At 63.1% G+C, this 27232-nt stretch overlaps 1 protein-coding gene across 17 annotated transcripts in view; it reads right to left on the bottom strand.

Moving 5' to 3' along the window:
* Positions 1 to 4612: 4612 nt before the first annotated feature.
* Positions 4613 to 27232, bottom strand: part of Iqsec1 (IQ motif and Sec7 domain ArfGEF 1) — a 297078-nt gene continuing 274458 nt past the window's right edge. For 10 of the 17 annotated variants that reach the window (XM_047534512.1, XM_047534513.1, XM_047534519.1 and 7 more), the window contains 10 exons: positions 26987 to 27109; positions 25947 to 26113; positions 24019 to 24158; positions 23348 to 23377; positions 21823 to 21948; positions 21145 to 21244; positions 16758 to 16919; positions 15887 to 16063; positions 12404 to 12453; positions 9248 to 11247 (listed from right to left, as the gene is read on the bottom strand). In XM_047534512.1, the coding sequence (XP_047390468.1) occupies positions 10750 to 11247; positions 12404 to 12453; positions 15887 to 16063; positions 16758 to 16919; positions 21145 to 21244; positions 21823 to 21948; positions 23348 to 23377; positions 24019 to 24158; positions 25947 to 26113; positions 26987 to 27109 (1573 nt within the window). In that variant the 3' untranslated portion in view covers positions 9248 to 10749. The other 7 variants (XM_047534521.1, XM_047534527.1, XM_047534523.1 and 4 more) reach the window with 6 other exon arrangements.

The following is a 27232-nucleotide window of genomic DNA, read 5'->3' as shown; positions in this document are numbered from 1 at the left end:
GCTCTGCGCATGCCTGCGGCGCAGCCCCCAAGGGGCGGGGCCGTGGTCCCGCCTCGTTCGAGCTTCGCTGAGAGTGGGGACCCTCGGTCCGCCTGTCAGGGCGCCGACCAGGAGCTGCGCGCGAAGCAGAGCGCGCAGAACGCGGCCCGAACGTCCGCACGCACGCACAGAACTCGTGCGTCACTTACCTCTGCTCCCAACCCTCTGCGCGTAAGGCTGTGGCTCTGTCTGTCCCCTGGGCCTTTGCTGGGGAGCCACCAGCCGTGATCAGCGGAGGGTCTGCAGCTGTCCGGGACACCAAGTTGCCGGTGCTTTGAGGGTGGGACATATTTTCTGGCTGCAGCTGGTCCGGCAGAGGTGACCTGTTTGGGACGTTTCCCAGCCAGGACATGTGGCTTCACGTTGACCGGTGTGTGCGCCTGGGCTGCTGTGCAGTTGCCCGCTGGCCGTCCCCTGCTCTGGCTGCAGGCCCTCCTCTGACTTGAAAATGCTTTCTTGGCCCAGGCGCGGTGGCACACACCAGCATCCCAGCAGCTCGGGAGGCTGAGGCAGGAGGATCGCGAGTTGGAGGCCAGCCTCAGCAACTCAGCGAGGCCCTAAGCAACTCAGTGAGACCCTGTCTCAAAATAAAATAGAAAAAAAGGGCTGGGGACGTGGCTCAGTGGCTAAGCATATGCTGATGAAAGACAAGCTAGTGCCTTCTGCACAGAGCGACGGATCGCCGGACACTCCGCTGAAGACGACACGCGGTCTCCACCGTCTCCACGCCGGCCACACCATGGGCGCTACTAGTGTTTTCCACCCCGGGTGGGGAGATCTCTGTGACCCGCATGTGGCGAGGGCATTACAATCAACACCTTTGTCCCCACTGGGGGAGCAGATGCATCAAATCAGATCCGATGACATCGAACTGCAGATGCGCTTCAAACCCCAGAGGACCCTAAATGTGCACAGAAGGACGTTGGGGGCAGGGGCTGGATGGTGTGCAGGAGGGGCACAGGTGACAGGTAGGCAGCTCAGCCCGCTGCACCAGGTTACCTCCAGCAGGGGGAGGCCGGCCTCGGCCTAACCCAGGCGCTGTCCTGGGAGGACTGGGGCCCAGGGCCCTTCGCTGCTCAGAGGGCCGAGCAATAAAGGCCCCGTCAGATCCCTACGGGGGCGCCTGCGCAGGAGGGGGAGGACGTTGATTGACTGACGGGTGGTGGCTGACACATGAAAGAGACAAGTAGAGGAGGGATAGATTGATAGATAGTAGATGTACAGATGGACAGAACATAGATGATAGTAGATTGATCGATGATATGCAGAGGATAAATTGATAGAAGCCCCTCTCCATATAGGGGAGACTTCATAGGAGAGGGGAAAGTGATTGATTGATTGACAGATGATAGGTAGATAGACGGTAGATGATAGATAAGTCAATTGATTAATAGCTAGATAGATGATTGATAGATGATAGATACTTGATGGTTGGTGATGATAGATTGATAGATGGTAGATTGATAATAGAATATAGATAGATGTTTGATGATAGATGATAGATTGATAGGTGACAGATTGATAGATGGTAGCTGGATTGATAGAATATAGATAGATGATAGATCGATTCATTGATAGATGATCGACTGAAGCCCCCTCCATATAGGGGAGCCTATATAGGACGGGAGCTAGACAGCTATAGATGGTAGATTGATTGATGATAGATTGATAGATACGAGATGATTGATAGATGATCGATATGATCGATTATAGACAGATGGATAGATGATGGATAGCAGCCCGCTGCCTCCTATAGGGGAGCCTAGGTTCGGCATGTCACCGAGGGGCCTCTCTGAAGTGTCCTCGGCTCTTGGGTCCCCCCAGCAGCGCCCCTCCTGCCCCCGCCCTTCCTTGTTGACACCTTGGTCTCCGTGTCCTGCTCTCGCAGCCTCTTCTGGGTGTCACGGTGCGGCCCAGGGTGTTCCCCGGGTGGCCAGTCTCCCCTCTGCCCCGCCCTGCACGCCCCCCTAGAGTCACCTGGGGACGGGGACCCAGCACAGTGCTGTGTGGCAGAGGGGGAGCAGCGTCCTGGGGCCAGGCGGGGCCGTGGCGGCCCTGAAGGGCTGGGCAAGCTGGCAGCCCTCTGTCCCCGGGGGTTTGGGGCAGCAGTCCCTGCCCAGCCCTGAGACCCCCCGAAGGGGAGCGGCCACCCTTCCGTTCAGAGGCCCCGAAATGAGCAGGGTGGGTGCGCCTGGGGCCCCGCGCTGGGACACGCCACGGCTGGCCGGTGTCCCCGCAGAGCAGGTCCCTCCTTCCCCCAGGTGCCCCTTCCTGCCCATCCAGGGTCTCCTTCCCAGGTCCCCCACCTCCCCGGTTCCCGAGCCGCCTGAAGTCACGGCCCAGGGGACCCCCTCCTCTCAGCTCCTGAGTGGCGGTGTCACAGGGACACAGGGCGGGGACGGTGCCTCCGCGAGCCGGGCCTGACTGCAAGGAGACCACTCTGGACAGGGGTGGGGACAGGAGTGACAGGGGTGGGGACAGGCGTGACAGGGGTGGGGACAAGTGTGACAGGTGTGGGGACAGGAGTGGCAGGTGAGACCGTGCAGAAGCCCCTGGAAGCCCCTCCTCCTGCTGTCCCCGGCCAGCCTGGGCTCCTGTCACCCCTGCTCCCTGGGGCTGGGGCCCGTCCCGAGGGGCCTGGCTTCCGGGAGGAGGAAGTCTGACTTTGGTGACCCCGACCCGCCCTGAAGTGGCCACTGGGTCGTCTTCCTGCTCAGTCAGCGTCCCGCGCAGTTCTCTCAGCCTCTGTCCATGTGGCCTGTGTCCTTCGCAGCCCGCAGGGTGCGGACGTCACCAGACCAAGACCACAGCCCTGGCGTGTCCCAGGCGATGCCAGGGGCTTCCGGGAGGGGGTGGCCTCCCTCGGGCTGGGTCCTGACGACCCGCCATCACCCTGCGAGGGCCTGGCGCTGAGCAGGGTGACCAGGTGAGGGGCACGTGCCCAGCAGGGGGCCCTGGAACCTGAGGACGGCGGCTTTGCTGCCACCGACCCCGAGTCTGTCTGCCCCTCCCTCCCGGACGTCGCTGTGGGTCCCCAGAGCCGCGGTGTGTGACGAGCCCTCTTCACAGGGCCTTGAGCCCCGGGGGGCAGGGGGCTGCCAAAGGCAGAGGGGGACTGGGAGGACCCCGGGTGGAATTATGGGTAGGACTCAGGGGACAGGGTGGCCCTGGACTTGCCCTGGGGCTCAGCTGCCCGCGGCTTCCCCGGAAGAGACGGAAGTCAGGAGGTCGGTCATGGCGGAGGAATGGACTCTGCCGTGGACACGACATCTGGGCAGAGCCACAGACACTCGGGGGGCAGGGAATGGGGAGACGGGCTGTGGCTGAGGCCACCTCCAGCCTGGTGGTCCAGGTGGAGGCCCAGCGGGTGGCCCGGAGGCCCGAGAGGCCGACCTGACCCTCGTGTGCACTGTGAACCACCTGGGTGGAACTTTCTGGAGGAGCAGATCCAGGATGGGCACTCAGATGAATTCACAAGGTCGGGGACACAAAAAAGCAGCCCGGAATCAAACTCCCAGGTCCTGGGGGCCCCGACCACCCAGCCCAGCCCAGGGCTGGACCGTCCCAGCTGCCTGGCGCCTCCTCCCTACGCACCCTCTGGAGTTTTCTGCAAGCCCCTCCTGTCGGCCTTTCTCCAGGGGACCTGTCACCACCTGACTGTCCCCGAGGCCCCCCGGGGCTGTCAGCCATGAGAGCAGAGGCCGCCTCGGCCCCGCCCACCACCAGCCCTGGTGTCTGGGACCCTCCGGTGTCACAGGGGGTGGTGGGAGCCGCTGTCCTGCTGCAAGAGGGCACAGCATGGTGGATGGCTTTGTCTCTCTGCTCCGGACCCAGTGTCCATCTGTGGTCATGTGGTTTGACAGCACGAGTGTCCCCTGCCGGTGACCATCATGACACTGTGGGAAACCGCCAGATGCCCAGGTGGCCTTTCAAGTTCCAAGTGCATCTGCTGGCTCTGCTCGGCCACTGCCTCTGCCACCTGTGTCCTGGGAAGCCACCCTCTTGAGTTCCCGCCCACGGCTCCCCGTGTGCCCGAGCCAGTGGACGCTGCTGCCGGCCGGCCTGTGGTAGGCTCCCAGGCCTCAGCCGCGGCCCGGTGACCACAGAGCAGCTCTGACCTGCAGCAGCCCACCCACCTCTCTGCACCCCGGGAGCCGCGGATGTGCCCCAGCAGGCCTGAGCCTGGCGATAGGTAATCAGCCGTGAGTGCAGGTGAACCAGGAGCATGGGGCTGTTTTGTTATGCGGCAAAAGCTAACTGATACACCCCTCATCTGAGCATCCCTCTTCTCCAGCGGTCTCTAAAGCTGTCCTTATTGTTATATTAAATTTCCACGAAATCACAGCTATTTCTGGACTTTCCATTCTGTTCAACTGGTCTCATTGTTCACGTACGAACACCACATACGTAATTGCTCAGAGTTAAAGGCTGCTCACATCTGGCTGCAATCCTAAACACGGCGAAAATTATTTTGGATAGGCCTGCCTTACCTGTGACTTGACTTTGTGCCAGATTTTTCCAACTGGTGAGCTATAGTAAACCGTGTTATCAAAAAACATGGAATATCTTTCATTGGTTGAACCATAGGCGTTTTTGTTTTTTAATCATTTCCTTATTTTCATTATAATTTCCTATTGTAATGAAATCGTTCTCAGATATCTTTTTTGAAACTTCATGATACATGCCGTCTTCTGGTTTTTGCTCTGATTTTATAAAAGTCTGTCTGTTGATTCTCCAGCGACCTTGGCGAGTTTCCTTAATGTTCACTTTGTGAATATTGGTTCTCCTGGGTTGCAAACTGTCGAATCCTCCGCAAATAGAAATGATTCCCCTTTTCCTTTTCAGTTCTTCGGCCTCTGAGCACACCTGGTTTGGGTACTGGCCGAAGCTTCCCATGCGATGTCAAAGCCTGGTGAAGACAGAGGCGGTATTAGTCCGTATGTGCTGCTGTAACAGGCACGTTCCACTCGGACCTGGGCTGCGTGACGTACCGCGTGCGCGCTGGAGGTCTGGGAAATCTGGTGCCACATTCCAAGGCCCCGGGGAGCTGGGGAGGAGCTGGGGTGTGACTCTCACTCCTGAGCCAGAGGCCTGAGACCCTGGGGTGGGGTTGGGGGCCCTGCAATAAGACAGAGCCCAGGAACCTGTGGTGGGATGGCCAAGGGCAGGTGAAGATGGAAGGTCCAGTCCCGGCAGAGCGTGGATTCACGCTGCTCTGCCTGCGCTCTGGCCAGCCCCTGGAAGGACTGGGTGACGCCCGTTCACACTGGTGGGACCACACTGTCTTTAGTCTGCCTCCTGATTCAGACGATGTCCTCCAGAAATACCTTCAGGAACTGCCCTGCGAGAATGTGGTGGCGCTCTGAGGGCGTGCGGGGGCCCAGTCAGGTCGACACCTGAAGCCAGGCATGGCGAGAGCTGAGGCTGCCTTCCTTCACGCCTCCTCAGCGCCCTGCGGCTGCGGCTTGGTTTTGGTCCCGGGGACTGAACCCAGGGCTGCTGAACCACTGAGCCACCTCCCCAGTCTGTTATATTTTTTTGTTTTTAGACAGGGTCTAAGTTGCTGAGGCTGGCCTCCAACTTGCGATCCTCCTGCCTCAGCCTCCCAATTTGGTGGGATGACGGGTGTGTGCCACTGTGCCCATTTTTTTTTAACCTTCACGTGTCATTGGATTTTCCTGGACCAGCAGTGACCGTGAGCCTGTGGGGAAGGGCAGGGCTTGGGGGTTTCCTTGGGTCTGTATCCCAGAAACGCCCCCTCGGCTGCTACAGGGAAGTGAAGTTCTGTGCAGAAGATACTGGTGGGTCTCTGCTGCTTGCTGGGGGGACCTCACTTGCCTGGGTCCCTTCTCTGCACTTTGTCACCAAGCCCCCAGCGGACATCTCCCTGCCCAGGTGTCCCCTTCCGGCCCCCTCTGGCCCCTTGAATTCCCCAGCTTTCTCCCCAGATCTGTCGCCAGGTCTCGGTCCCCTCTCTGGGCAGCTCTCCAGGGCGTGGATTCCTGGTTGACGTGTCCTCTCTGCTGGGCTGTCCCTGCCAGGGCCTCAACGTCAGCTGGGCTGGCCTGTGACGTGTCCTCCCCCAGGGACCAAATCTCCTAAGTGAAACGTGCTCTCCACTCTCCTGAGCTCTGAGCCACGCCTCCCCGTTCCCCGGACAGGTCTGCGAGGGTGTGGGGACATTCTGGGCTGCATGGCCTCTACTGTCCTCTGACGTTGGACACGCACAGCTCCCTGGAGGGGACCCGCCCGCCGCGGAGCCTCTGGAGGTGTTTCCAGAGAGGAAGGCCCAGTCACTCGCGAGGAGCAAGCGTTTTGAGCAGCTCAGTGTCAACAGCACCCACGGTCCCCGAGAGAGGGGTCAGGCAGGGGGCTGTGGCTGCCCCGGCTGCCCAAGAGGACCGTGGTGGCCTGCGCTGACTCCCTATGGATGTGGCACCCCGAGCACCAACCCCCTCCAGGGTCCCCAGTGCCAGGTGTCCCCCAGCCAGCTCCCCAAGGTCAGGGCGGCAGGAGCTGAGCACACAGGTTCCCAGACGCACCCGAGGTGACGACAAAGTGGTCACTTCCGCCCGCTGCGTGTCGGCCCCCCCTCCCTGCCTGCCCTGGACACAGAGGCGGATCAGACACAGCCCGTGTCCCCAAGGAGTTCGCCAGCTGGGGAAGAGGGGGACAGACTCGAGTCCAGAGAACCGGGCATGGAAGCCCTGGCTCCGTGGGCCGTGGATGGCAGCCCTATGTGCAGGCACGTCACAGCCTGAAGGACAGCCAGGCCGTCGGAGCACTTCGACGACAGCCCTGCTTTTATTTTTTGGTACCAGGGACTGAACCCAGGGGTGCTAACCACTGAGCCACATCCCCAGCCCTTTTTATATTTTATTTAGAGACAGGGTCTCACTGAGTTGCTTAGGGTCTCACTAAGCTGCCAAGTCGGCCTCCACCTTGTAATCCTCCTGCCTCAGCCTCCCAAGCCACTGGGATGACAGGCTACAACTAGTTTTTTGTTCTGCGGGGTGGACTTCCGGGGATTGAACCCAGGGGTACTTGATCACTGAGCCATGTTCCCAGTTCTTTTTCTATTTTATTTAGAGACAGTCTCACTGAGTTCTTAGGGCCTCACTAAGTTGCTGAGGCTGGCCTCCAACATGTGATCCTCCTGCCTCAGCCTCCCGAGCTGCTGGGATGACAGGCGTGCACCACTGTGCCTGGCAAATGGGCGACTTTGACCTCATGTAATCAGCCCTCAGTAAACACTTAGGGCCTGGGCCACTGGGGTTTTCATTGGGGTTATTTCTCCCCCATATTTCCCACCCACCCTCATACTCCACAGGAGCCATCTTGTCTCAATGAAAGCAGGACGTTTGCTGAGTCGCTGACATACTGAATACCTTCCAGACCCTCTCTTGGGTCCTAACGTGTGGCATGCCCCTTTACCTGTGTCCTAGCTGTACCCTCAGGTTAAAGCCAGTCCCGTGTCCTCCAGGAAAGGGCACCCCGGGTCAGGACCAGGCCCGGGCCACCTGGTCCACACAGGTCTCTGCATCTGGAAGCTGCGGGCTTGTAGGGAAAAGCCCGCCGAGTTCGACAGGTCTGCTGATCTCTCCACGGGGTCGCTGTCGTGGGTTCCGATCTCCAGGGCGCCCCTCCCACAGGCAGAGGCAGCTGGAGACGGGCCCTCAGGCCCCAGAGTCACACGCAAGTGGCAGGCGGCGCAGGAGCCCCGTGGCCCTCGGAATCTGGCTTCAAGACCGATTCCGACCTTCCGGGGCACCTCAGAGGCGAGCGGGCACGTGGGCAGCGGCTGCGTGGCTGGGGACAGGGAGCGCGCGCCCCTGCGCGGCGCTTGGCCGCGGCGTACTTTGGAGGTGATCGGGAACGACGGACAGGACGACCATGGCGCACGCGAAGGTGGGTGCTGCCCCACCAGGACTCGCCAGGTGCCCGCTTCCCCGGGGGACCCGGCCTGCCGTGGGGCCCGCCCGAGGCCTCGAGGCGGGGCGACGCGTCTGCGGGAAGGGCGGCCGGGCTGGCGGCGCGCAGAGGACACCAGGCGCGCGTGTTCCGCGGGCTTTATTTTTACATTTCTGTACATCGCGTTTGGAAACGTTAAAAAAAATATACAAACCCATGACGTCACCGCGTCCCAGATACATATTTTGTGTTTTGCGATGTCACCAGCTGCCTCCCGAGGGGGGCCGCTCTCCAGAGCGCTGAGCTCGCGCGCACGACGTCAGGAGGTCGCAGGAGCGTCCCCGAGGGGACGGGGACACGAGGTGATGCAGACGCCCCCTCCCCGCCCCCGCACTGTGCCGCCTCCCGCTTCCCCCGCCCCAGGGGACACAAAGTCATGGCCAGGTGACAGGCAGGGACCCACAGAGCACAGCCTCGTGGATGCGACATGGGGACAGCGGCTTGCTGGTGGCTCATGCTTCCGGAGCCGGGTCTGAGAGGTGCGACCGCGGGATCCTGAACTGAGTAACATCCTTCCAGAAACATCTAAGAAGAAACGAGGACAGGACCTCAAGACCGACGCGGGCACCCAGTGGAGCTGGCGACCCCAGGCCCTGAGGCTCAGGAGCCCGGCCACCAGACCCTGTCCATCCGTGGCCGCAGCGGGCTGTCGGGCCCGCCGGGCTCAGGGTGGCCCTGGGGTGGCAGAGGCGGCAGGGCAGGGAGAGTCCCCGCTGGGCCCCTCTGACTGCCCTTTGGGAGGAGCGACCCTGGGCCCCAGTCACGACTTTTTCTGGAACAATCTAAAGGTACAGTTTGACTCGACCCTTGGTCCAGAAGAAAAGCCGACATTTAATATGTTATCACTTCAACTATTTGTCAACAGAAACACTGGTAGAGTTTGCAAATGTACAATACAGTCACGTGCCGGGTGACATGCAGTCCGGTGTCCCTTTCCCCTGTCACACAGCGGCTTGGAGCTGGGACACGGGAGCCTCTCCGGCCCGACCGCAGGGGAAAGAGGGTTGAGGAGACCGTGAACCAGGCAGCCTCCCGCCAGCCCGGCCTGGACCACGCAGGACACGCCAGGCGGGTGGCAGAGGAGGACACGCAAGGGGAAGACCCGGGCGCCGGCTGCGCGATTTGCCGTCCGCGGGGGTGACCGAGTGGTTTGCAGATCTGCTGGTGCAGTGGGTGACCTCGGCGACGTGACGGGCGTGAGAAGGGAGATGGGCCAGGGTGACGCAGCGGGCGGCCCGTCCCCTGCTGCCGCGCTGTCCCTAGACGCAGCGCCCGCGGCCGGCGGAGGGGGTGGCAGCTTCGCCCTTGCTGGCAGGGCCAAGCAGTCCTGGGGTCCCCCGGCTTAGGAGCACAGCACGGGCAGAGGCTCGAGAGGCTGAAACTGGAAAGGGCGGCCGTGGGTGACGCGGGCGCAGACCCGGGCGCGGGCAGCGTCTGGCCCCGGGGGTGGGAGCGCATGGTGCCACCACAACACAGAAGCGACACGAGGGAGCGGAGTCACGTGATGCCCGGCAGCTGGCGGGGCCATGAGCAGGCAGCAGCGGGGCTTCCGCGGCGAGGGCCGCACTGGCGGCCGCGGTGATGACACGGGTCGGTGAGCACACGGAACCACAATGATCACTGCGTCCACTCAGAACACAACACGGGGACACACACACCGCCCGCGGCTAGCGCTCGGTCACCTCCAGGAGCGGGGCTCCTGCCTGCTGGGGTCGGGGTCGGGCAGAGGAAGGAGCCCTCTGCCCCGGGGTCCTGGGAATGGGCTTTAACTTGACCGTGTGCACAGGATAAGAGGGGGCGGGGCACTCAAGTTCACAGTCACTGCGGCCGGTGACAAAGTGCCTGAGGGTCTGGGGCACCCAGGCCCGACACCCAGCTCCTCACTAGCTGTCCCGCGTCGCCGCGAGAGGGGACTGCCTGCGGGTCTAGTTCTTAGCTGAAATAACAGCAGTCAGGTAGGGTGGCTTAGGGGGTGCTCTGCTCAGAGGGGACGGGCTTATCCAGGGCGGCCCTGGCTCAGGCGCTAGGTTACTTGGCACAGTTAGTAATGACCGTGTTAAGAGTTCAGCCACCCTGGAGGGACTTGTCTTCTCTGTAGCAAAATAGGCTCTGAACTTGCTCTACGGGGCTGGGGTCTACTTTCTCACGCTCGCCTAGGGCGGTCTTCCTAGCAGGGGGCGGAGGGGCCGTGAGGCGGGGCTGCTAACTGGGCTGACCGCTGCTTTCACACACAGACACTACCTAGACAGTGCAGAGATATGTATATATTTATATATTTATATATTTATATTATATAACGTTTACTTACGTATTTTCGTCAACCATATCAGGTCTACTTAATAATTTGCCCCTTGTCAATAACAGAGCAATGTAATGCAGCCATGGGGGTCTGTCCTGCTTGGTCTGCCTGGGAAGCCCACCTCTTCTTTCCTAGGCTGGGTGTCGGTGTGCGTGCGCATCGAGGGGCCGAGCGCCGGGGCTGGTGGGAGGGGCCGCGCCTACGGGCCACGCCCTGCTCTGGGCTGAGGGAGGCTGAGGCCCGCCCCCGGGGGTGCGGGCGGAGGGAGCCGGGGTGTCGATCAGGAGCTCTGTTCAGTGACAGGCGGGCCCAGGCGTGTGATGGGCGGGCGGAGGGAGAGATGGAAACCGAGGCCCTGGGCGCGGGCTGAGGCCGGCCGCCCTGGGCGTGCCCCCGAGTGTGTGCCGTGGTCCTGGGGGGGCGCCCCCCGCCCAGGCTGCCTACACGATTGTGCTGATGCCGCTGGGCTTGGCCTTGCTGCTGGTGGGAGGGGGCGGGGCGGGGGGCTGCCCGTGATGGTGCCCCGCGTGCGCGGCGTGGGCCGAGGGCAGCGGAGGGTGGCCGTGGGCGTGGGCGGCGTAGGGCGCGTGCCCGCCGTGGGGGCCGTGGTGGTACTGATGGGCGTGCGGGAGGTGCGGGGGCGGGTGGTAGTGGTGGTGGTGGTGGTAGGGGGGCGGGTTCTGCTGCACGTGGCAGTACTGGGAGTGGTGGCCGTGCACCGGGGCCTGTGGGGGTCCCTCGGGCGGCCCGGGGTGGTGGCCGGCCGCGTGCGGCGGGGGCGGGGCGGCGGGCGGGTGGGCCTGGGGCGGGGGCTTCCCTCTCCGGCTGCCAAATAAGGAGCCCAGCAGGGAGGAGTTGGGCATGGCCTGGTGTGGGCGAGGACCCTCCCGGGCGGATGGAGCTCTCCGGCGCATGTGAGGGCTGTTAATGATGGATCCCTAAAAGGAAATTCACAGAGAGCAGAATTAAACCATCTCAAAGCTGCAGGGCGGCCGCGCTTTCTCTTCCAGTGTCAAGCGTCCCCACTGCTAAGCCCCGGAGCCGCTCGCTGGCCACGGAGGGCGGGGGTAAGGGCAGCTGGACTCCGGCCCCCTGTCCCCTGGCGCTACCATGCAGGACAGCTGGGGGTTGGACCCTGGCACAAGAGTGGGTGCGGGCAGGGGAGGTGGCCTTTTGGTGAAGCAACCGCCACTGCCAGCCTGGCTCCCGCCCTGTGCGTGTGTGGCCGCCTGAGGCCTCTGGGGTCGGTGACTGGGCGGGGGCCACCGGGAGCTGTGCCTGGGGTGCAGGGCGGGCGGTGTGCGTGGAGACGGAGCCCAGCTCCTGCCGACACTGCCCTCGACTCCCGGGACCTCTCGGCTGGGCCCAGGGCCTGCGCCGCACCCGGGTGGGGGTCGGGAGGTGTCTGGGAGGTGGCGACAGGGACGGGCGGGCCCTGCAAGCCTGTCCTGGGGGGCGTGGGCTGCCTAGGCCGTTCGCTGCCGCTACCTACTTGCAAACCACACGGAGGGAAAGAGGCGGAAACAGAAAGAACTGCCAGCTGAGGTCAAGAGGTGGACAGGACGGGCGAGATGGGGGCGGGGGATGGATGGCATGTCATGAAATCCACACTGACTTCCCTTCCGAGGCTCCTCCCGCGAGCTAGCTAAGCAACTCCATGGTCCTGACTGCAGACACACAGCCAGCGAAACTCCAGGAAGGAAGCGATGAGATGGCGGAGCGCGGAAGCCGGCGGGGCGGGCACATCCAGGAGCCAGCGGCAGGCGGGCCAGGGGGGCCGGGGCCTGGCGCCCGGATGGGTTCAAAAGCCAGGGACGGTTATCCATGCTCAGGGGACCACAGGGGACGGGGGTTAAGCAGGAACAGAAACACGGCCTCCAGAACCACCCCCCACGTGGGGCCCCGGGAGGCAAGCGGTGGCCGCATGGATACTCCAGGCAGAGGCGCATGCAGGGGCCCCGGCAGGCAGGGGAGGGCCGAGTCTGCGTCTCTGTGGGGAGGGGAGGAGGAGCCAAAAAAAAAGACAACAGGTATAAACCGAGGGTGGGGAGGCGACACGGGACAGCCAGCTGGACGGAGGTCTTTCCTACTTACTTCCAGATTGCTCTCTAGCGATCCTGCACTGCTGCGGCGCCCTCGCTTCCCTGCCCAGAACATGCAATACCAGAGGTTAGACACGACCGGCCGGGCGCCGCCGCCCGCCTGCTGCCTGCCTGCCTGCCTGCCAGGGATGCCACGGCCCGAGCGGAGCGCGGGGCCGGCCGGCCACACCTGCCGCCAGGGGCCAGGCCGAGGAGGGGCCGGGAGCGGCGGCCGTGCGGGAAGGAGGGAGGTGGAGCCCGGCCCACGGCCTCCTGGACCGGCACGCCTGGGGCACAGGCGGCCCCCGCCCCACACTGCTGTCTGCTCGCCCCATCGGGGTGCGGGCCCCCTCGGCCGCCGTGTCACCACGGACACGGCGGGTCGCTCCCACGCCCGGCGCCAGTGGATTTCATAGATATATGTGCCAGCCCGTGCGCATGCGCACAGACACATATACAGCCCCCCCCCCCCCAGGCAGGGCGGTGGGCGGGCCCTTCTCCTGGGGGCCTCTGGGGCCGAGTTTTGGTTTGTGCAGTCCCCTGGCCAGCGGTGGGGTTGCTGGAGAACTGGCTCCCAGCCCCAGGCCCTCTCTCCTGGGACCCTCCTCCAAGCCGTCCCTAAGCCAAGAGGCGTCTGCCGTGTGCCTGGCTCGTCCCTGGCATGGGGCGCTCGGTAGGTGCTGGCCAGCCCGAGTCTTCCTCTGGGCTCTGGGTGCCCAGGTCCAGCTGGCTCCATACAAGAGCTTCTCCTTGGCTTGCTGCAGACCGAGTCCAGCCCTCTGGGAGTGAGGACGCTAGGAGTGGCCGGGGACATGGCCTTCCCCACTTGACCTCGCGGGTGCTTCTCCCTGTGTCGCACCGGCCACCAGTGGAGCACCACGCTGGACACGTGCATCTTGCAGACGTTGCTAGGTCCACGCCAGAGAGAAGGGGACCAGGGTGGTGGCGAGGGGGAGCCCATGGGCTGGCCTCCTGCAGGGAACACTTGAAACCCAGCGTGTGCACTTTGGCCATGTGGCCTTCCGAGCTGGATGCAAGGTGAGGCTGGGCCCTGGGTGGAGGCTGCTGTGTGGCCTTCAGGTGTCCACCAGCTTCTGAGGTGAATGCTGCCCCTGGCTCTTCAAAGCCAGGCCAGAGGGACCCAGAGGGAGACAGTGTGCGGGCAACTGAGGGCATAGGGCACACCCTCTGCAGACGAGGAGGTCGCAGGGCTGGGAGGCCAGCCTTGCCTGGGGAGGCCAGCCCCAGTTCCAGGTGGGAGCTGAGGGCCAAAGAAGCCACACCGCAGACCACGCAGGGTGTTGCCTACCAGCTGCGGGAGACCGGGGAGATCCCACTGGGACCCTGGTCCCGTCTCAGTCGGGAGGAGGAGGCGACTCAGGGGTCCTCCTCCATCTGCAGGTGACCCTCCCTCCCTAGCTCGGTGTCCAGGGCCAAGGAGCAGTCTGTGAAGGGACACGGCAGACTCCCCGCGTCTCCCTCCGCAGTGACACTGCAGGAGGTAACGTGGCAGGGCCTGTGGGCTGGCATGGTGGCGCTCCTGCGGTCGGCCTCTGGCATCAGATGCCCTGTCCAGGCCCCACTGGACAAAGGGAAGCTCCTGTTCACGCTGCCCCCTCCGCCAGATACCAGTGCCCGTCGGGGTCAGCAGCCTCCCCGACAGGGCTGCGCTGGGGTCAGAGCCACCCGGAGCAGACGCTGCCAGCCAGAGACGACCTCTCGGTGGGGGGCCTCTCCGGTGTCCACGCCCGGCCCACCTGACCCTGAGCGTCACCAGGCCCCTCGGGCGCAGGAAGAGCACGGGGTGCAGGTTCGGGTTGAAGGAGGCCCAGGGCCACAGTCCAGCTCTCGCGGCGCTGCAGGCGGGCTTCCTCCGGGGCCCTCAGGCTGCGGCCACCTCACCGACGCCCAGGTTCAGCCCGGCCAAGCCAAGCCTGGTGCCCTCTCCTGTGGCTGTGCCACCGCAGACCCAGGCTGCTCCGTCCCTGCTCCGGAGTGTGGCGGGCCCACCAGGCACGGGCTGCCCCGCTCGGGCTTAGCACAGCGAGGGCCACGAGGACACGGCGTCTCCTGCTGCCCGCGGGGCTCAGAGCCAGTCCTTGCCGTCCAGCTGCTCCGTCGGCATTTTCCGGCCTTCACTGGGTCCCTCTGGGTGGCCCGGGTGGCCTCCCTGGTCTGGAGGCTTGGACGCTGGCTGGACTCGGGCACTCACACCCTCCCGCGCGGCCTTCCTGGGCGCGGGGAGTCCAGACCTCGGCTCGGGATCCCACAGAATGGCGCCGTTACGATCCAGACGGCAGCTAGCCCTCGACTCCGCCCACTGGGGGCGTGGCCCAGGCACCGGCAGAAACTGAGCACCTGTGCTACCGGCCGCCGGGCCGGGGTGGGGACTGGCCAGGGCGTCGGGTCAGGGGAGGGCAGGGCCTGCCCGCCACACTGCACAAACTCAAAGACCCCCGGCCCGCCGCCTGCAGAGGCCCCAAGCAGTCCAGTGACGTGCAGCCGGGAGGACAAGGCCACTGGGGAAGCCAGCGGTTCTCAACCAGGGGTGGCTCTGCTCCCGGGAGACGCGGCGCACGGCCACGGCCGGGCAGGTACTGCGGCTCTCCAGCGGCGGAGGCCGGGACACCACCAACCCTCCTGCCGGGCCAGCGCAGCCCCACGGCGAGGAAGGACCCTGCCCCACGGGCGTCCGCACTGTCCGGTTGAGAAGCCCTGGCTTGACCCTCATGCTGGCGATGAGCTCGAGATTTACTATGGCAAGAGTACAGGGGACACGACAGCACAGGAAGGACTCCAGCTCAGGACGAACGGCCGGGCTCTCGGGGACGCGGGCGGCAGGAGGCAGCGCTGCGGGCGGCGGGACGGGGGTCCTGAGAGGCCAGGCTGGCGGGGGCCCCGGGAAGGGACAGGCTGACGTCCACTGGGGTCCCTCGAGCCCCTTCCTGTGGGACCAGTCCGGCCACCAACATCCCTCCCAGGCCCCCGGAGCCCCTCCCCGGGGAAGCTGGCTGGCTGGACAGACGTGGGGTGGCCGAGGGGCGCCCGGACCCGCTCGCCTCTCACGGCCCTGACTCCTGACATGGGGAGGCCTGGGTGCAGCCGCTGGGGGTGCCTGGCTGGCCGCAAGGTCAACGCACACAGAAACCAACGCCAACCGTGTCCACAGGTCTCCAGGAAGGAGGGCCCTGCGGGGAAGCGAGACCAGGGGCAGCGGGCAGGGCGGTCTCCAGCCAGCTTGGGCTGCCCTGGGCCGTCACAGTGCCAGACACGGGGACGCGGCAGCACAGACAGCGGGACACAGCGGCCTGCCTGCGTGGCCAGAGCACAGTCCTCAGGAGGCAGAGGGGTGAGGTCGGCCCGGGGGAGGAGGGGACCCGGAGGGCGGCTGCTTCCTGCAGGGCCCGCGTCTCGGCCGCCCAGGCGCCGTCTGTGTGCCCGGCTGCTGGGCTCTGGGGCGCCTCGGGCTAGGAGGGGACCTGGGCCCAGCCCTTACCCGCTTCCGAGAGGTCGCGCAGGGAGCTGCTGAGCGCGCTGCGCTTGAGGCCCTCGCCGCTGGCGTAGCTGTCGTCCAGACAGGCGCGGCTCAGCGTCCCGTTGCCGGGCTCCTTCTTGAGGCTGGAACACTGGGACATGCTGGGCCGCACCACGCCCTTCTGCTTCTCCAGCTCGGCTGGAACAGAGAGGGTCGGGACCAGTGAGAGCAGCACAGCCAGGGTGGGCAGTCCAGGTGGCAGAACAGACCCCCACCGCCCTCTGCTTGGGATCTGGCGCTTTCCAGGGCCACCTTTATCAGGACGGGGGAGGCCTGCATTTGGGTGAGAGTATGTAGGTCACGATGGCACTGGACAGACAGGGAGGCCAAGGTCGGCCAGTCTCTGGGAGATGGGAGGGGTCAGCAGGGGCCTTCAGAGAGAGAGATGTGGGACACAAATGTGCCAGGAAGAAGTGTGCCAGGCGCGGTGGCGCACTCCTGTGATCCAGGAGCTCGGGAGGCTGAGGCAGGAGGATCACAAGGTGGAGGCCAGCCTCAGCAACTTAGCAAGGCCCTGAGCAACTCAGTGAGACCCTGTCTCTAAATAAAATATACAAAAGGCTGGGGAAGTGGCTCAGGGGTTAAGCACCCCTGGGGTCAATCCCAGAACCAGGAAAAAAAGTGAGACATGGAGTCAGGGGATGGCCCTGGCTGTGACCTAGCAGTTCACTGGGGCCAACGAGCAGGACAACCTGCTAACGGTCAGGCTGAAGTGCACAGGGCTCAGCGCAGAGCCCTGCTCCTGTGCTGGGGGACCAGGGAGCTCCGGGGCCTCGCGAGACGGCCCATGAGCTGCAGCAGGATGGCGCCCGGCCCCGGCTCCAGGACTCACATTCGATCCGGTGCTTCTCCATCTCCTGCACTTCCGCCACGGACTCCCGCAGGTCATCGGTGAACTTCTTGCGGTCCTGAGGGTTGGGGGCGTTGAAGTTGATCAGCACTTTGATGTCCGCTCCGGGGACGGCGGACGTGAGCCGGATGCCGTTGGGGTAGTCTGCGGAGGGCGAGACCGCGGTGGCCCGTGAGGTCACCGCAGCCTCCCGGGTCCCCTCCGGTCTGCTGAGTGGGGTGGGCGGGGTCCTGACTCGGGGTGGCTGCCCCCGCAGCCCCTGCAACCTGAGGTCATGGAGGCAGCCCCTCCCTTGGAGGCCCTCCGTCTCTGTACCGGGAGCCAGGTCCTTGGAGGTGACGCCCTGAGCGGGGTGGGGGGTCATCCTGTCACCCTGGGCAACTCCGGACACCAGACTGATGGCTACTGGCCTCTGTCCTGTGGCGCCCCCAGCCAGCACAAGCTCTGCCCAGACCCTCCTGGTGCCACGACTGAGCTCTTGGGGTCTCTGGCGTGTGTGTGCGCGCACGCTCGCATGTGTGTATATATCAATGTGTGCATGCATGTATGACTGTATGTGTGAATGTGTGCATGTGTGTGTGCGAGTGTGTATGTGCATATGTATGTGTATGTGTGCACATGTGTGTATATGTGTGTGTGGGATGTGTATATGTGTATATGAGTATGTATGTGTGCATGTGTGTGCATATGTGTGTATGTGTATGTGTGTATATATGTATGTTTTGTGTGTATGTATGTATGTGCATGTTTGTGCATGTATGTGTATAAGTGTATGTGTGTGCATGCATGTGTATGTGTGTGCATGCACATATGCATATATCAATGTGTGCATGCATGTATGAATGTATGAATGTGTGCATGTGTGTATATGTGCATATGTGTGTGGATGTGTATAAGTGTATGAGTATGTGTGTGCATGTGTGTATGTTTGTGTGTGGATGTGTATGAGTGTATGTGTGTATATATGTATATGTGTGTTTGTATGTGCGTGCATGTTTGTGCATGTATATGTGCGTATGTGTGCATGCATGTGCATGCATGTGTGTATATATCAATGTGTGCATGCATGTATGAGTGTATGTATGAATGTGTGTGTGTATGAGTGTGTATGTGTATGAGTGTGTACATGCATGTGTATGTATATGCATGCGTGTGTAGATGTGTATGAGTATGCATGTATATCGTGAACATCAATGTGTGTATGCATGTGTGTGAGTGTGCATGTGTGCATGTATATGTACGTGTGTATGCATGTGAATGTGCGTGTGCATGTGCGTGTATGCAAACGTGTGAATGTGTATGTGTGCATGCATGTATGTGTGTGCATGTGTATATCAATGTGTGCATGTATGTATGTGTATGAGTGTCCATGTGTGTATGTGTATGTGCATGTGTATGTGTGTACATGTATATGTTTGATGTGTATGAGTGTATACGAGTATGTGTGTGCATGTGTATGTGTGCATGTATGTGTGTGCATGTGTACGTGTGTGAACATGTGTGGATGTGCATGTATGTGTGCATGTGCATGTGAATATGTACATGTGTGTATGCATGTGTGGATGTGTGTATGTGTGTGTGGATATGTATAAGTGTATGAGCATGCATGTGCATGTGTGTGTGCATGTGTGTATTGTATAAGCGTATGAGTATGTGTGTGCATATATATGAGTGCATGTGCATGTATATGTACGTATGTTTTTGTGTGTGCATATGTGTGCATGTATGTGTATGAGTGTGCGTGTGCGTGTGCATGTGTGCATGTATGTGTATGTGTGTGCATGTGTTTGTGCGCACACGTGTATATATCAATGTGCGCATGCATGTATGACTGTGTGTATGAATATGAGTGTGTACATGCATATGTATGTGTATGCATGTGTGGAGTGTGTATGTAGATGTGTATGAGTGCGTGCATGTGTGTATATGTGTATGTATATCATGTGTACATCAATGATGCATGCATGTGTATGAGTGTGTGTTGGGGGCTATGCGGTGTGGAAGGCGCCGGGATGGCGCTTGGCAGCCAGCCAGAGGTTGCTTTGATCACATGGGCGGTGAGGAGGTTGACTGACATAAGCACACCCAGGTGATTTGTCATTGGCCGTATCCAATTAAGTCCACACACAAACGTGTGCACAGGTGCTCCTGCTCGTGCCTGCTCGTTTTGACCTTTACCATGATTGGGCAGCTAGCTCTCGCCTAATCTTTGCAAAATTGGCGTCAGCCCTACCCTTCGCCTCCTGGAGGGGATATAAGTCGGCTCTCCTCGAGCACCGGAGAGGGGTTTTTTTAGAGGTTCGAGGTTGGAGGTTCCAGTTCCCGGGTTTCCTGATTCATCAATAAACCGTTCCGAATTCAAGAGCCTCGCTACTCTTTTGTCCCCCGCGCCAAATTGACTCCGCTGGACGGCGTCAAGTGTGCATGTGTGTGCATGCATGTGTATGTGTGTGCATGTGTATATCGATGTGTGCATGCATGTATGTGTATATGAGTGTGTCCATGTCTGTATGAGTGTGTATGTGCATGTGTATGTGTGTGTGTGGTCATGAGTGTATGAGTATGTGTGTGGATGTGGATGTGTATATGAGTATGTATGTGCGTGCATGTATTTTTGTATGTGCGTATGTATGTGCATGTGTATGTGTGCATGCATGTGTATATCAGTGTGAGTATGCGTGTATGTGTATGAGTGTATGTGCATGTGTGTATGTGTGCATGCATGTGCTTGTAAATATGTGTATAAATATGTGTATGTATGTTTTCGTATGTGCGCATGTGTGTATGTGTATATGAGGGTGTGTGCATGCATGTGCTTGTATGTGTGTGTGTGTGCATATGCATGTGAATGTGTATGGGTGTGTGTGTGTGTGTGTACAGCCACGTCATGGTGGCCCATTGCTGGCACATGGGAATGGGTGCTGAGTGTCACCAAACCTGATTTTTTTAAGAGAAGCCAAAACATGTCAAGTTTGATGCGCTGGATGATTTTTTTGGGGTACCGGAGACTTAGCCCAAGGACACTTAACCGCTGAGCCACATCCAAGCCCTTTTTATTTTTTATTTTGAGAATGGGCTTGATAAGTTGCTTAGGGCCTCGCTGAGTTGCTAAAGGCTGGCCTCCAACTTGTGATCGTCGGGTCTCGGCCTCCTGAGCTATTGGGGGGACAGGTGTGCACCCTGCTCTGTGATTTTTTTTTTAAAGGTTCCAACCACAAGGAACAAGCCTGACCTGGGACTGCCAGCATGAGCTCCCTGGGTGAAGCACTTCCCATGGTGACTGCAGGGTGGCCCTGGCCAGCACCCACAGTGCAGGACTCAGGGCTGAGCCCAGAGGACTCGCAGTCTGGCCTTGGCTCTGAACTTCACTTCCGGGGCTACGCCAGGTCCCTGCCCCAACCCCCTCGGAGACAGGGGTGCTGGTCGGGACGGCGTAGGGTGGCACATGCACGGGAAACCGGGCAAGGCGCGGCTCTAGCCTGGGGTGGGCAGGGCAGGGCGTGGGGCCTCAGCCGAGGGAAGATGGGCGGTAGGGAGCCCCAAGGCCAGGCCCTCAGCCTGGGTTTCTGGATGGAGCAGCTGCGGGTCTAAGGCTGATCAGGATGAGCGGGGGGAGCCCCACCGCCCTTCCCTCCCGTCACTGGGGAAGGGTCCCCAGGGAACCCTGGCCCACCCCAGGATGACGGGCTCAGCCTGCACGCAGGGCCTCAGCAGGAAGGGACAAAGAAAAAAGGAGAAGGTGGCGAGGGACATGGGGCCGGTCCTCAAGCAGGTGGCAGGTGTCCCATGTGGGAGCCAGCGCCCCAAGCCCAGGACCCATCCCGCGCACAGAGCCCAGGCCCCGTGGCCCGAGCACCGCCTTCCCGAGTGCCGGCCGGCCGGGGCCAGGAGCTCTCTGGGCGCCTCCCACGGAAGCAGCCACGACTCCTCGCGGGAACCCCCTCAGGCCGGCACCGAGGTTGCCCACGTCACAGACCAAGGACCCGGAGGCAGAGGGGCTCCAGACCCGGAGCAGCAAAGCACCAGGGCCAGGACTCGGCCCGGCTCCGAGCTCCTGCAGCGGCTCCGTGACCGTACCCACGCGGCGCCCACGCCTTTACTCCACGCTTTTCTAGGACACTATGTAAACGGGCTCGTCTCTGCCACACGTTGACGCCTGACCCCTGCGAGCAGCCGAGTGAGGCAAAGCCGACCCCCAGAGCCCGTGTCCAGGGCTGCTCGGCGCTCCCAGGGACAGTGGCTCCTTGGCGCTCCCGGCCTGGCCCCGGGCGTCAGGTGGGACTGGGGAGGGTGGAGCCGCCCACCCTAGGTCCTGGCCTGGAGGTGACAGAGGGAGGACGCGCACAGGCCGCGGGCCCTGGGGACTCACACTGGTTCTCGAAGAGAAGGACCTGCATGCCGTAGAGGGAGAAGGACTGGCGGAAGCTGTAGGTCACCGAGTTCTTCTTCTTCTGGAAGATCTTGGTGACCTGGGGGCAGCCAGAGAGAGAGCTGAGCTGTGGCATCGGCAGGAGGTGGGTGGCACCTTCCTGGAGGGCAGAGGGCAGGAGGCCCAGGGTGAGCCGGCCTGAGCACGTGTGTCCTGCACACCATGACGGGACGCTGCCTCCTGAGTCCCTGATGCCACCCTGCCTGGCACAGAGGGGGCAGGCATGTCACTGCAGTCCCCTCAGGTGCTTCTCTTAGCGGGTGAGCTGCGTGCACCTGGGGCCTGACCCCGGGGACAGGAGCGGGCAGTTGGGACTCAGCAATGTGGAGGCTCAGTCTCTGGGGACACCCAGGGGCGCCCCGCTGAGCCTGGCCCTGGGCCGGGGGAACAAGACCCCGCACCTGCCGGGAACCCACCCGGAGAACCCAGAGGTGCAGACGCCAGAGAGACGTCACCCCACCCCAGCCCGAGCCCAGGAAGCGCCGTCCTCCCGGGTGCTGGCTGGGGTGGGGTGACGTCTCAGAAGATTCTAGGGCCACGTCCCACACCCGGGTACAAAGGCAGACCCAGCGGACGGAAGCCTGGGGCCCATGCCCGAGGCCCAGGGCAGCCACGTACCACCAGGAGGTCATTGAACAGGAAGATCTCCCTCTGGTGCAGCCCCAGCTTCTGGGGCTTATTGGGGTCTGGAACCTCGAAGAGCCGGCAGTAGCAGACCAGCCGCCGATGGGGCAGCGACAGCACCTGCGGGGGCAGAGGGGCCTGCGTCACCGCCAGCCCTGCTCGGGTCTGGGGCCACCGCGGAGAAGCCCAGCTCTTCACACTGGAAAATCCCCAGCCTGGCCTCAAAACGCCCTCTCGCGCCCCGTGCATGGCAGAAGGGGCCTTGGCTGGGGGCAGCCGTCTGGGGACATCTCCGGCTCTCCCGAGGGCTCCAGCAAGCGCCCCCGCCTCTGCCGAGGCCTTTTCGTTGTTAGTGGTGGAGGCCAGACTTACGTCACGCTCACGGGGACCCCGGCCAGAGGAAGTCACAGCTCTGACTTCCCACAAGCTGTCAGCCAGACCTCGGTTCCCCAGTCCCTACCAGGAAAACACTTCCCGGAGTCGAGTCTACTCTGCTCTAGATGAGGAAACCGAGGTGCGGAGAGACTGAGAAGCCCTCGGTCACTCAAAGAGGGGAGCCAGCTTCTGATTCCAGGCCCAGGACTTCCTTCTACCAGGGTCATCTGGAAGGTTCCCTGGCTCTGAATCCTGCGAGAGCCTGTGGCAGGTCCAGAGCCAACAGCCCAGGCACGAGGGGCCTGCTCAGGCCCCCTCCTCCACGCTGCGGACCTCCCCCCACAACCGCGCACGGGGTCACGTGCACCTGCCACCTCGCCAGAGCCCGAGCCACCCTCCACACGTGGACAGACCCTCAGGAGGCCCAGGCCCGACTGTGGGGACGTCCTGGGCCCTCGGGACATGTGCAGGCCAGCAGAGCCGGGACCCACGGGGACCCAGGACCAGCACACTGCGGGCAGGGAGGCCGAGCCAGGCCTGGGGCTCCCCAGGGGAGGCTGCCCGGGCCCAGCACACCAGGGATGTGGTGGGGCAGCGTGAGGCCCAGGCTGTCGGGGTCACAGAGCAGAAGCGCGAGGGCTGGGGAAGGCGGGCAGGGCGGGTGGGGCAGCACGGGGCCCGGGGCTCTTGGGAGGGAAGCAGGTGGAGGTGAGCAGCCCAGTGAGGGACGAGGCTGGGGAAGGGGCCGTGCCCCCGACTGCCGGGCCAGCAGTGTGCGTGTCCTCTGGAGCACGAGGCCACGCGGGTGAACCCTGCAGAGGCGGCTGGGGCGCCCAGGGGCGGGGTGGGGGACAGGCGGGTGGTGGACAGCGGGTGGGAAGAGCGGGCAGAGGCTGGGAGGCTCCGGGGCCACGTGCAGCGCCTGTCTCTCTGGCAGGGTATTTGGGTCCAGACGAGGGAGAACAGGAGTCTCCATTCTGGGCCTGACCCCATAACCCTCCCCGAGGGGCTGTGGTCTCGGCGTGGAGACCATGCTTGAGCTTCCTGGTCACTCTAGGAGCTGGGGACCTGGCTGGGGGACTGCAGGACCCACGGAGGCTCCCGGACTGGGCAGGACAAGATAAAAAAGCAGAGAAATACTCACACAGCCAAGCCCGTGATGTAGGGATCCAATCTGCGGGGAACGTCAGACAAGAGGACGTTAACCTTCCAGAACATGCACCTGGGCCGGGCGCTCATGGGGAGGCCCCAAAGAGCAGCGAGTCCCTCCTGCCCCCAGGGCATCAGGATGCCGGAGCACCACCAAGGGGAGCCCCTGGCACGGGGGCACTCTTGGAGGGGCGGGTGGGAGGCGATTCCAAGGTCCCCAATGTCCCCCAGGGTCAGGCAGAGTTGAACCACAGGCGCCCTGGACCGTGCTGACTCAGCCTCAGCCCCTCGGCTACAGTGTGCAGCAGGGGCTGGCGTGCCCGCATACTCTAGGAGCTACTAGAGAGCCCAGTGGCACAGGCCTGTCATCCCAGTGGTTCGGGAGGCTGAGGCAAGAGGATTGAAAGTTGGAGGCCAGCCTCAGCTAGGGTGAGGCGCTAAGCAGCTCAGTGAGACCCCGTCTCTCAATCAAATACAAAATAGGGCTGGGGACGTGGCTCAGTGGACGAGGGCCCCTGGGTTCTCTCCCTGGTAGTAAAGAAGGAGAAAGTTCCCAGCCTGGCGTCATTCGCAGGCTCTGCCTGGAGGCGGCCAGGACCCCACAGCAGAGCTGGCCTGGGGAGCAGACGGCCTGGCGGGCAGCCCCCCGGTGGGGCCGGTACTCACTGGCTTCTTCCCCACGATGAGCTTCTCCACCTTCTGCACCTGGGACACGTGGTCCTCGTTGGTCTTCAGCTCGCGCTTCCGGATGCGCTCGTAGATCCCGATGAGCATCTCCCGGGGGATGTCCTCGCCGTCGTCCACGCCTGCGGGCACGAGGGCCGGGCTCAGCGCGGCGGGCTGCCAGCCCTAAACCAGAGCTGTCCCCAACAGAGCGGCAGCACGTCCCATTCCCAATGTCCTCCTGGCCCCGCCACCAGGGACAGAGCCAGCGCAGACTGGCAGGTGACGGGAGGGGCTTCCTGAAGGCCGACCAAGGCCCTGGAACCTGGGCACGTCGGTCCCCACTCACAGACGGGGAAACTGAGGCTGGTGCGCGGAGGCCCGGCAGCTGGGCTGGCGCCGACCGTCCCCCTCCCGTGGCAAGCGCCCGGGGCTGGGGGTGAAGCAGAGCAGCTGGGAGAAGGGGCACCGCTCGCCAGCGAGGGGCCACGCCTGCTGGCCTTCCAGCCCTCAGCCCAGCGCAGGCCAGGCGGACAGGGGAGCGGGCGCCACCCCAGCTGGGCACGCTGGCCGTGCCTGTCGAGAGGCTCTGCCCCATGCCCTCCGGCCCACCGGACGTAGCCGGGACGGGGACCAGGGAGGTGAGGCCACTCGGCTGCTCGGCGCCTGCTCCCTGGCCTGCGGCCGGCCACTGACGTCAGCGCCTCAGACCACCCCGCGCCAGAGCAAGGTGGCCACGGCCCACGGACCTGCCCGGGCAAAGCCGCTGCTTGGGCAGAGTCCTGGGAGGCACGGCAGCTGCCCGCTGAGCTCCGCGGCTCTCCTGTGGCCAGGCCCGCGGGGCTGGTGCAGCAGGAACCACAGAGGGGCAGGGAAGCCGCGGGCCCCGCGGGGAAGGCCAGCCCGGCTGGGAGACAGGAGCCCTGTGCCACCACCTCCACTGTGACACAGTACAGGCCCTTCCTTCTCCGGGCCCTGGCTGCCCTTCTGAAGTATGAGGAAGGAGGACAGAGCGGCCCCGAGTTCCTGGCCTGAAGAGGCGACGGGAAGGAGCAGCCCAAGCCTGGGGATGGGCGCATGCCTAGGAAGGTGCTGTCCCTCTGGGCTGGACCACGGGGTGGGGTGACAGACAGCTGACCCCAAATGTCTGACCCAGCCGCCGCCCCGGCCGGCGTCGGCCCTGATCATTAATGGCTCCTTCCCGAGGACTCTGTGACCACCAGAATCAGGCTGGGGCGGGGAAAGAGGCCCTGGGGCAGGCGGCCAGGTGCAGCCACAGCCCCGGCTCCTGCTTCGCCCTGGGGCCTAACGGTGCCTCCCCTGCGCCAGCAGGTCTCCTGGTCGACCCCTCTCTCCTGGCGGTTTGATTTCACAGTAACCCGGGGCCTGCCCGTCCCTGCGGACCCAGCACAGGGCCCTCAAGACTGAGCGCCGCAGGCCGCGCCCCTTCCTGCCTACACACTGGGGTTGAGAGCCAAGTTCAGGAGCCATCTGCCAGGGAAAACATCTGAGGGATCCCTGGCCTTTCCAGCCGTGGCCAGCAGGGGGCGGACAAGGACACCGTAAACCCAAGCAGGAATCCCGGAGAAGCTGGTCGCCCTGCCCAGGGGAATCCTCTGCCCAGGGAGATGGGATGGCGGAGCTGTGGTTCGTGAAAACAGAGTGGTCAGGGGTGGCACAGGCCAGTCATCGAAGTGCGGGAGGCTGAGGCACGAGGATCCCAAGTTGGAGGCCAGCCTCAGCCACTCAGCGAGACCCTGTCTCTAAATAAAATATAAAAGGGCTGGGGAGGTGGCTCCATGATAAAGGGTCCCCGGGTTCAGTCCCTGGAACCAAGAGCAAGTCAAGAGCCCGGGAGGCTGGCTGGGCTCCAGCAGGAGGTGCCCCGCTCTCGGGCCCTCGGCCAGGGGCCTCTGTCAGGCTGGGCTCACCTCGGAGGTTCTTGACGAAGTCCTCCAGCTTCATCTTGCGCTCGGGCTTGACGCTGGGGCTGTACATGTCGGTGTTGAGCAGGATGATGGCGAAGGCCAGGATGAAGATGGTGTCGGGGTTCCGGAACTGGCGCACCACCCCGGGGTTGCAGATGCAGTACCGCTGGCTGCGAGGGACACGGCGGGTCAGGCCCGAGGCACGCGGCTGGCCCTCGCTGCAGCTCGGCGGCCACGTCCCCGAGCCTCAGGCCTGCGTCTGGTAAACGGGGCACGCCGTCTGCCGGCTCCGGCCCTGCTGTCCCGAGTCCCCCCGCCCCGGCTCCCCAGGAGCGCTCTCGGTGCCTCGCCCAGTCACCTGCTCCCCGTGCCCAGGCCCCCACCTCCAGGGCACCCCGCTGGTGACGTCGTGAGGGGTGGGGACAGACACGGTGAATGGGGCTCATGTGCACCAGAGGCTGGGATTCAGTCCTCCCGTGCTTGGGGACCAGCGTAGAGCCGTCCCCTCCAGGAAGCCCAGGTGCTGGGCTCGGTGTCCCGAGAACCCCAAGGCACTGGATCCTTCCACTCCCCTCTCCAGGGGATGGACTTGTGCTGCCCCAACCTCAGGGAGGCAGTGAGGCACAGAGTAGGCAAGCCACCGGCACAAGGTCACACAGCCGGGACGTGGCAGAGTCTGTGACTGAACCAGGCCACTGTCCACGGGCTGTGGGATGAGTCACCGGGAGAAACCGCCTGCCTCTGGGCAAGGAATGTGCAGATGACCAGGACAGGTGACCACAGAGGACCTGAGGGGAGGCAGCGCTGAGCTCAGAACCCTCGGAACCCAGCCGTGCGCACTGCTGTCTCCTCGTGTGTGGAACTGGACAAAACGGCCCCTCCACGACTGGAAGGCTCGCAGGCCCGGCGGGGACGCAGGAGGGCAGCAAGGTCAGCCCTGAGCGGTGTTTACCACGCCTGCCCGGCCGAGGGGCCGGTGGGGTGCAGCCCTGGAGCAGGGGACCTTCCCGACACCACAGCCCCGCTGCCTGCCCCGGGCCGACCTGAACGCCTCGATGAGCCGCTCCACTTTCTGCGCCTCCCCCTGGACCCGGATGTGCGCCTGGAACTTCCTGAGGGCCTCGTCCAGCTCCATGGCGGAGAAGTCCATCTCGTCCACCACGCAGCTGGAAGGCAGACAGAGGCCCCTGTAAGTCGCCTCACAGGGGACACGTCATGACAGGTGACCGGAGCCCAGGCCCCAGGGTCAGGCTGCCTGGGCAGGGCAGGCTCTACGCTTGGCTTTCTAC

The sequence above is a fragment of the Sciurus carolinensis genome, chromosome 19 (assembly GCF_902686445.1).
Source record: "Sciurus carolinensis chromosome 19, mSciCar1.2, whole genome shotgun sequence".
Lineage (NCBI taxonomy): Eukaryota > Metazoa > Chordata > Mammalia > Rodentia > Sciuridae > Sciurus > Sciurus carolinensis.
The sequence above is the reverse complement of the archived record's forward strand: the minus strand, read 5'-3'. Positions and strand labels throughout refer to the sequence as shown.